The sequence below is a fragment of the Gopherus evgoodei genome, chromosome 8 (genome assembly GCF_007399415.2).
Source record: "Gopherus evgoodei ecotype Sinaloan lineage chromosome 8, rGopEvg1_v1.p, whole genome shotgun sequence".
Classification (NCBI taxonomy): Eukaryota; Metazoa; Chordata; order Testudines; family Testudinidae; genus Gopherus; species Gopherus evgoodei.
This window is the reverse complement of record NC_044329.1, coordinates 23,934,777-23,945,139: the sequence shown is the minus strand read 5'-3', so window position 1 is coordinate 23,945,139 and position 10,363 is coordinate 23,934,777. Positions and strand designations below refer to the sequence as shown.

Genomic DNA, 10,363 nt, shown 5'->3' with positions numbered 1-10,363 from the left:
TTTAGTGTAGGGGAGCTGATGCTCACCAGCAGCCACACACATCTTGGCAAAAGAGGCACCAGTCTGGTGGCAAGCAGGTCTGAGACAACTGATGGTTTCTGTTGCAGCCTTTGTCCACCTTCACAGCCATTGAGAGGTGATCCAGCTTCATCCACCTGTTCTGTCATTGAGGTCTTATACTGGATTGCATTGTGCTGGGCTGCACTTTGTCTGGTACCTCACCTTCGACCTTACCGCCATGAGTGACCCTACCAGGAGTACAGGACTCCTAAAAGCATAATGCTTAAGGTCTTAAATATATGCAAGCTTCTCTACCACGTCAAGTTGGCAGCCCAAGGAGAAGGTTGTGCTATTAGTTTCAATGGGAACAGGATCAGGGCCTTTCTGTATGATTGTGTTTCAAGCTGTACTATTACATTATATAAGGATACTAGTATTTTTACTAATCAAGTTGCTAGATCTATTCAGCCAGTAAAATACCCATTGTTCCTTGATGAGTTCTGCATTTGAATCAGATTTCTATGGAGACTGAAGAATGTTTTTCCTTTTGTGAATGTAAATGAGTTTAAAATGACCATGCAGTTCATTCTCATCATTGCCTTTGTGCATGGTTTAAGATTCAGCACCTGAGCCAATTACCTTTGTAAAAGAACATGAACAGAAGAACCATCATGCACAAGTCTGAGGCAGTCAAAGAAAAACTACCAAACAGCTTTGATTGTGGCAGTTTGATTAAAGAAAATGATATCGACTTGGGTAAAGATAAAATAATATAGATAAAGAAATGATATAGACTTGGAAGTGCAATTGTGAACAATCAGCTTGAATCTGCCTTATTTGCATTAACTCACAGTTAGAACACACAGATCATAAAGCATTTTTTCTCACAGAGTTAGAAATAGATTTTTTCCATATTAAATATTTTTGTTGTACTAGTTAACTTCTGTACAGAAAGCACTGAGTGTGAAGCTGAACTGGTAATATGCTGAATTGTATTGTTTGCTGCTTTAAAACCATCACTGGCAGGACACAGGGTGAATTTGTTACCATAATGGAATTGGTTTTCAGTCCTTGTAATGCATTTCTCTTTCAGCCTTACCTTGCTTCTGTGGATGGCTTTGTCAGTGGACTCAGCTTTGTATCGTTGTCAGCGGCTGGCTGCCGAAGGATCCACCTGGACTCAGTCGGAATCAACACCTCTGCTGTCTTCTGTCAGAAAGAGGCTGAGATACAACTTGAACAAATGGAGGATTGTGTTTCCCAACAACAAGAGACTTCAAAAAGATTGGGAGAAGGTTTCTAGGTTTTATTCTGGAAATGGGATACAGACCACGAAATACACCTTGCTCTCCTTTTTGCCCAGAAATCTCTTTGAACAGTTTCACAGGTATACACTTGCCAAAACTAGGGAAATGATTGATCAGCTTTAAGATCTGTCCCATCATAAGTGATCTTTGATAGAAATGTATAAAAGTTTCTATAGGTTTTTGAATAATCCTATAAGAGAATTAATATCCCTGATTTAGAATTATACAAAACAACATGCTGAAAGCAAATTATTCTCTTAAGTTCTATAGGATTTTAGAGTAATTTTATAAAATTATGTTAATTTTTACATAAGCACGTTGATGTCATCAATATTAAGTTATATAGAACTTGTCCATAAAGGGTGGTCAAAGCTGAGTTGTTTGTGTGGCTCAGTCTTTTCCATTAACTACTGATTGTAGGACTAGTGACTTGGGTATGAAGAATCCTGCCAAGAGCAGCCAGTGGGAAATGCCATTCTGATCAAGATAGATTAAATTTACCCATCCATCTTTCACTTGGAAATAAACATTCTGTACTATGGTGCCAGGTTCTGTCATCCCATGGTTTGGCCTATCTTTTTCTTTACCTTATGTCTGTAAATTCGTAGAGAATCTAGTCTGCTTTTTGTAAAAACAATCCCATAAATTTCTGAATATGAGTTTTAAATATTTAGTTGCTTTTTAAATTTGGCAATCCTTGAATCAAAAATGAATGCAAATATGGGAACCTGAAGTCATGAGGTAAACAGTTTTTAGGTTTCTGGATTTAAACCGTGGTATAGTACACAAATTAAATGAAATTCTTTTTAATGTTATGAAAATATCTCCTGTAGAATCCTCATAAGGAATGGAGACATCACAATGCAGTCAGGAAATATTCTGTCCGTTACTGAGGAGGGAAGGGAGAAGGAAGGGAAGGAGAAGTGTGTGAGAGTGTGTGTGTGTGTGTGTGTGTGTGTGTGTGTGTGTGTGTGAGAGAGAGAGAGAGAGTTTGACTTACAAACAGTGTTGTGAATCAGGAAAGGACACATTTAATTTCTGGCTATTGTCATTTGTTTTTGACCTTCTCAGGTTGGCTAATCTCTATTTCTTCTTCCTGGTCATCCTAAACTGGTTCCCACAAGTGGAAGTTTTCCATAGGAATATCACGATGCTACCTTTGGGTATGGTGCTGTTAGTTATCATGGTTAAGGATGGCACTGAAGACTGCAGGAGATACAGATTTGATAAGGCAATAAACTCCTCTAAAACCAAAGCATATGATGAGTAAGTGGAATGAAACAATGACAATGTTTTTACATTACATTATTTTATGCAGTTTAACCACATAATTTTGCAATATTTTCCCCATTTGATCACAATAAGTGAAATTAATACGTTTGGAAAGGTTTTTATATAGGGACTGGTTCCTAATGATATTAATGATAAAAAGCTAGGGGAATAATTTTAGCCCAGACTGATGTCAGTAACATTTATTCCACCACTCAGGGTGTCTGTATTGCTATAGCATTTTCTCTTAAAGTTTTCCAACCACTTTACCAAAACCAGATAATTAAGCCTCAACATCCCTTCTCAGTTGGTAAAGGATGTTAGGGATGGTGAGGTTCCTTCACCCACTATTGAAATGCAGCCAACTTTGGAATAGAACATTGCAGCTGCTTAACAGCATGGCATAACACCGCTCATTGGCAGCAGGAAGGGAAAAATATTGTATCCAACTGAAACCAGAGCGGGAAATTTCATCGGTAGACTAGAATGTGACCAGGACATAAGTATTAACACTTCATCTCTGCCATCAGATCTCCAATAACCAAAGGTGGCCAGTCCCTCCAAGTTTCATGTGAATGACTGCACCTCCGGAAATATAATATCCTTTACATTTCTGCTGGGGCATTTGCCCGTACTGACTCAGAGGGAAGAGAATGGCTTCTACTGCCTTCTTAATTACCAGCAACACTTCTCACAGCATCAGAGGTCTCTTCTCCAAGTACTGCCATGACTTGACCCTTCTTAGATTGCCACAACTGATGGGGCTACATGACAAGGTGGTAAACTTGCATTAAAAGAGGATGATTACATTGCGGGGTCCTTTGGTCAAGAGGTTTTTTTTTTTCTTCTCTTAACCTTGTTCTGTAGAGACAAAAGCAAATGGCAGATAGAGATAGTTTTAGGAGATGAAGTCCTGGCACTATTGAAATCAATAGCAGCCTTCCATTGACTTCAGTGAGATCAGGGCTTCCCCTTTGAACTAACTTACTGGCAATAATTTTAGCTTCTAACAACTTTAAAAAGAGTGTTTCAGAAAAGTCTCAAGAGGAGGACTGGGCATATGTCTTCAAATTTATCCACCCACTATAATAATATGCAGAAAGAAGATTGCCTGGCACAAGCTTCAGGAAGTACAGTAACACAAATAATAGCACATTTCAGGAGTGCTTTTGTCATCAGTGACTTGCAACAGGGCAGACTTTAGGACCCAGAGTCAGCTTGACTAACAGTGGCAGAACTGGTTTCGAGGAGGAGGATACTACCTATTCCTGTGACGTCTGTATTCCAACAGGTGTAGCTTTCTGTCAGGTGAAAGACAGCAGTCGTTTCAGGGAAACTCAAATCCTCATTCCACGGCTTTGCATTCTTCTGGATTATTTAAACCCCTGTGCTTTATTTTTATTATTATTTGACACGACATTTTTAAGGGGATGTAAGATGTCAAGGAAATATGCTCTAGGCTGCTGTTCTATGAAGATCATAAGGGAAAAACTTTTTTTCAAGAAAGTTTGCTGCCATCATGCTGCTTCAGATTCTGAGACACAAAACGAGGAGTCAGAGAAGAGAGAAAAAGGAAAGAAAAGAAAGAAGAAAAATGAAAATAAATGGGTGGTCGTATCCAACTTGCCCTTTGAAAGCTGCAAGTGGAAAGAGAACCCAAACAGACATTATGACTGTAATAAAATCAAGACCACCAAATACACTTTCCTATCCTTCATCCCAAAGAATATCTTTGAGCAGTTTCACCGCTTTGCCAATTTATATTTTGTGGCCATTGCAGCATTGAACTTTGTGCCAATGGTAAATGCTTTTCAGCCAGCAGTTTCTCTGATCCCAATTTGTGTTATTATGGCTATTACAGCAGTTAAAGATGCCTGGGAGGACTTTCGGAGATATCAATTGGACAAAGAGATCAATAATATGGTCTGCCTCGTTTACAGCAGGTAAATAAATCATACCGTTTTTCTTCATAAACCAAAAATCGCTTCAATTTTTTTTTCAAAAGCATCTTAAAAAAGGAAGGAGTCTCTGGGGGAAAAAAAATAACTACTGGGGAACGAACTCTTCCACAGAGGAAACCAATGAATTTGTGTGTTTGATAGCTAAAATTAAAGGGGTACCACAAAACAAACTTCACAAATAATGCCTCGTAAGGGGCAAATTAGGATGATCATCCTACTAGATTGACCAAGAAAACACTAATTTCAGAAGCTTATAAAAATGTGTGACCTTATCTAAAAAGTTTCTCTCTCCCACCACCAAAATTGTCTAGGATCCCAGTTTCCTGGATTGCCTGCAGAACTGCTGCTTTCTGTTTTCCTTCAAACTGTAGCATTGATAGTATTTTCACTCTTAAGAAAATGACACATTGTAACAGAGGTAATGAAAAAATATTGACAACTTCATAGGTAAGACAATGATTAAAAAGTGGGGGTTTTTTTGGTTTAATTTTACATTTGCTCAGACAAAGAAGACAGAAAGAGAGAGAAATAACAAATACACTAGATTTTAGCTGAGTGAGTCTGTGCCGGAAATCTTAATGATCTCCCTTCTGCACAAAAGAGGCATGATAAATTGCTTCTGAAAACCATTTATCAGAGATGGCTAATTCTAAGTGCTAAACGGGGAATGCACAGAAGTGTTTTCTGCTCTTCACCCTTCCTCTTGTGCCATTTTGTATTGCTTTATGTTCTTTCTGAATCTAGCAAGCTTAGTACAGCAATGAACTGTCTTTGTGTTCCTTGAAAATTCTGTGTCTGTGGTTTTCCCAAATATCCAGTATGTGTTTAACCTTTTTGTATATGAAAAACATCTACCAACTTACAGATAGACCTATGAATGCTTTGCGGAAGTGAACATCATGCCTCTCGCTCACTTTTTCTCCAGCCATGGGATACGTAATCAGTCAAACATTAAAAATAGTCCTTGGGCTATCCCAATATGTTGTGTTGTTTTGGCTTGCAGTGATATCATAAGGCTCTGAAAAGAGCCCTTTCCAGTTGTCTTTCACCAGATATTTGTAGCCTTAAAGGAAGTGTAAAGCCAAAGGACGTGGGGTGTCTTCGGGACAATAGAGGTTCCCTTCTCCTGGAAAAAATGGTAGATAATACAACTGCCATCAGACTTGTTATGTGCTGTAACTAATATAAATAATTTTAATTCTATGGGAAGCTGACATTTCTTGTTTTTCTTGTTAGCTGCATTTTCATGGACGAGCTTGGTGTCTCCTCGTGTTCTCTTCCTTCCTATGAATCATCTGGCATAGGTTATTTTGTACCTGAAACTCTTCTTCTAGACACTGGAAGCCTCGTAAAACTGAATTATAATCTTGTTGCAGTAGAGCATTCTCTTTTAATACAGTAACTGATCTCCCATCTAAAGGTGAACAATTCATCAGATTTACAGTATTACCTTAGGAGAAACTGAATTGGAGACTGTGTTATCGCTGTTGTTTCAGACTTCAGTATAATGAATTCTGGTTCCCAGTTTTAATGGAAATATGAGGGCAGAATTCTATTTTTTTTATCTCTGATAGAAAGATGCTTTTCCAAAAAACTTGCTAGGAGATTGGTGGGGGAATCTCCCATCTTGCCTTTACCCAGATCACCGGGGGGGAAGGGGGGGGTAGTGAATTTAAATAGGGCATCTTGTAACATAGCCCTTTTTCATTTTGCCTTTTTTAACTGAGATAAACTGACGTGTAAAGTCATTACTGGTAAGAGAACCTTTCTTAGTAGCATATTTAAATAAGACTCAGCTGTGAACAGGAGAGAGGGCAGTAGTCACTGAAGAATGTTTTAGGCTCTATTGGCTGGTTTATGGGCTTAGTAATTGGTTATGGAGACTTGCACCTATAGGCTGCAGGTTCACAGAATCATAGTAATGGTGGTTTATAAACTGTAGCATCTTAATTTGCCAGATAAATTAAAAAGTTAATACTCTAATTGCAGATTGATCAGACCTATCTGTAGTCACCTCCATTCCCTGTGCCAGTACAGGATTGTCCCTGCATATACATTTTCTGCCTAGTTCTAAATTTCATTATCAGGAAGTAATCTATGATACTCAGCTTATATTTTCTCTTTCTTAATTGCATTCACTTTCTTCTAGCTATATTCCTTTGTATAAGTCTGATTAATTCTTCTTTATTCTTAGTATTTAATTATATCCTTTAAATATTCGTGATCAAAGTCCCTTCACCACACTCCCAGCTATCTCCTGGCAAAGATATGCTGCATTTATTTGTTTCATCTTTTTTCATAGGTCAGTTCCTCCAGCCCCCCTCATTGTTTTAGTTGCTTTTTTCTGAACTCCTTCCAATTCATCATCATCTTTATGAGAATAGGGGCCTAGAACGGAATGTGGCATTCCAAAATATTAAATGGTATGGTTCAATCCTGTTCCAACTCCCACCCCCACCACACACACACACACACACACACACACAAAAGAGGCAGGAGGAGATGAACCATTAATTTCAAATACCAAAAGTCCTAGGCAAAAGGTGGTGGTATCCTTTCACCCAGTAAGAGCAATAATAATCTGGGAAAGCATAGTTATTCACTCTGCATAGGGTACATATGTGAGCTTGCTATATACACAAAGAGACTGAAACTGGAGCTCTTTTGTGTCACTTTCAATCCCTAGGGATTTCTGGCTAGATTCCACAAGCATTCCCCAGCTGTTTCTCTGCTGATTCACTGAATGTCTGCATTATTATAAACACAGGGTAGCTGTCTATGTGGCTGTCAAATTTACTTAACATCAGCTTTAAAAGCAAGTTTCAAAATTCCTACATCTGCAACAAACATTGGACATACAACCATGATAGCAAACCTTGAAGTGCTTTAGAGTTCATTTCTTCATCAAGTCAAGTAACAGGACACTGCAGGCTACTGGAGAACTTTGCTGTAATGTGAATTCTGGTATATTTTCTGCTTTGAAGGAAAATCAGTATTTCATTTGCTTTAAACGTTACATCGTAGGGAACAGATCCTGGAGTTCTGATGTGATTTTTACTCAGTCCTTACTCAGGCAAAATTCTCACTGACTTTTCAACTGGCTTTCTGCTCCCTAGTGAGGCCTTCTGCTTGTGACATGTACGCAGATTGTCTTCATGCACGATCTCTTACCCTCTCATCCCAGTCAACACATGTGCATGCCACACTGATGATGGGGTTTGCCTAGTATCATTAGGCATGAGCACATGAAATGTCATTTAAGCTGAATCATCTTAAAATTTGAAGTTTATTAAATAAAAGCATATACATCAATTTGAAATTTTACATTAACTACAAAAAGATAATTCTGACATCATATTTTAGTGCTCATTTCACGAAGATGCCCCATTGCAACTTAGTGTCATCAAATATTGATGCAATGTCAGAACATCGCTCCATGATAATCTCATGAATCTGTAATTCCATTTGACATAATATCTACTCTCTCTTCCCTCCTTGTATCTTTTTTTCCTGGATACTGAAAGCATCAGGGAAGGATGCTGACAAATCCTGTCTGTTTGCTAAGAACTGACTACTTTGCCTGATGTGCCAGTGTGGTGAGCACTCCTGTGACTGGTGCTCCGCTCATATACTTGCGAAGCACAAAATAAATCCATAATGCTACAAGAGCTGCATACTGCTCTAAAATCTCAAGTTGAGTATTACTGATCTAGCATCTTTCAGACTGAAAGGGCACACCAAAAACAAAGGGATACTAGTTAGCTAATATAGGTCCATTCTACTGTTCTTTAAAAACTGTCTAGGTGAAATTTAGATTCTCTGGAATTTTCAGACCTGTCTGGTCTGGATAGGTGCATACAACATGTCCCTATTTTGTAAGCTAGATATGCTTTTTGGGCTTCTAGCAAGTTGTGAATGTGGCTCTAGAATCCTAATAAATGAGATCTATGTTGCATGCTGCCAAGCAACTTATTGAAACCAGTGGTATCAAAGTTGTGAAGGGAAAATTTAAAAATTGAATTCATACCATGGAGAATCTATGTGGTAAAAGAATATCTAACCTGCTCAGCTGACTAAATTTAAAAGAACATCAGATTCTCAACATTTACTTGGTTAGGCCCAAGCTACGGCACTGCAAATCAAGGAGCAATGAATTAGCAGTTCTCGTTGCCAGTCAATGCACATCACTGTAGTCATGATTCTTGGCTTCTTCCAATTAACACCTGCCGTAACATTGCTAATGCCATCACCTGTTTGTGCGCTGTTTTAATAACAACAACTTCAAGGTCTGTTGCATTATTGTGCCAAGACCTCTCAAGCTTGCTTAACCCCCTCTCCCCCCAAAAAAAGAAGTATGCAGTAGTTTAACGGACTGCAACACCAAACTAATGACTAAAGGCAAAGGGCAAATGGAAGCCTATGTTTCTGGTTTAATGAACAGCAGAATCCCTGACATCGTGGCAAGGAGTGCCACAGAGAAGGTGCTAAGAGGCTGAAACAATGAGTGAACAGCTTATTGAGATGCTGCAAGGAGGCAAGGAGACAAGCAGCAGGCCACAGTCCGGGGCCCTCAGAATTGTGCGTGGGGGTGTCAGGAGGTGACAGAGGTAGTTTGGACTGAGCTTCCCAAAGACTTGACAGGTCAATGGGAGCAACTGGAAACTAATGCAGAATCTGATTAGCAATCATTAAGTAGCTGAGCTTTCAGTGGCGTTATGCTCACTCCATCTGCTGTCAGACAGTATCCTAGCAGCAGCATTCTGCTCACGATGCTAATACAAAAAAAACCTGGCACCGGAAACACTGAGGTGTGAAATCAGAGAACTGTCAAATGAACACCTCGTTTAGAAAATGAACCTCAAAGTTACTGGACAGTAGAGTTTGAACAACAGTCAAAAATGTTTTTTGTAAAATAAATAAATTTTCAGTTGATCTGGCTCGTTGTTTTCAAAATGGATTCTGACCAAATCAGATAAATCAAAAAATACATTTATATGATGATAAAGTGTTCCTGACTAGTACCAGTTCTAAGTCAGTACAGACTTGGTATTGTTAGTCTATAAGTTAAGAATATAGGCATCTTTTAGCATTGAGAGAATAGTGCCCATAGTAGAAGGCAATAGATTATTTTAGCAAGTAGAAACGTGGGGTCCTTTTGTGGCATTAAGGATCATTCAATCCCCAGACAGTAGGATTATTTTAACTGCATACTTTGTTACCTTCTAGAAAATTGCATGTCATTGCAATATCAAGGGCGTTCATTGCTACCTTGCTATCTTATCATTCAAGGCCAGTCCTAAGAGTTTCCAATTACAAGGAACATACATATCTCTTCGCAAATTAGGACTTGTCTGGCTGCACAAACTGCAAATGATGTACAGAACTTTCACCTCTAGATCACAGGTTTGAATCCAGTCTAAAATGTAGTGAATGAAAGATTGGTACAGAATTGACCTCTGGGAAACAAGTAAGTCTCTTCATTCCAAACAGACATGTGTCAGCATCACAAAAATCACTTACATGCAACTCTAATTGACACCCTGGTGACAATGTTGTGCGAGTAGCCAATGAATGGAGCAGCATGGGGACCTAGTTACTTTCTTGCTGAACTGTTCTTGTGTTGAATTTTTTTCTAGCCTCTCTGGTTGCAAAGAATAAATAACTGCAGTAATTCTGTTTACTGAATATATAGCATTGACGAATGTAGACTTGATTAAAATTTCAATCAGAAGGTATAGACGATGCTTCTTGATATAGTTTTAAAATGTGGAATGTTATCAAATGTATGTGTGATAAATAAAAATGTCTGCTTTGGTCCAAATGTGG

General features: G+C 38.6%; 1 protein-coding gene across 2 annotated transcripts in view; it reads left to right on the top strand.

Moving 5' to 3' along the window:
- Positions 1-1,106: 1,106 nt before the first annotated feature.
- The window catches only part of ATP10B (ATPase phospholipid transporting 10B (putative)), a 71,659-nt gene continuing 62,402 nt past the window's right edge, over positions 1,107-10,363 (top strand). The window contains exons 1-2 of one of the 2 annotated variants that reach the window (XM_030573047.1): positions 1,107-1,387; positions 2,379-2,573. In XM_030573047.1, coding sequence (XP_030428907.1) covers positions 1,113-1,387; positions 2,379-2,573 — 470 coding nt within the window. In that variant the 5' untranslated portion in view covers positions 1,107-1,112. Of the gene's footprint in view, positions 1,388-2,378; positions 2,574-3,788; positions 4,520-10,363 lie in introns of those variants that run through there. The other variant, XM_030573046.1, reaches the window with a different exon arrangement.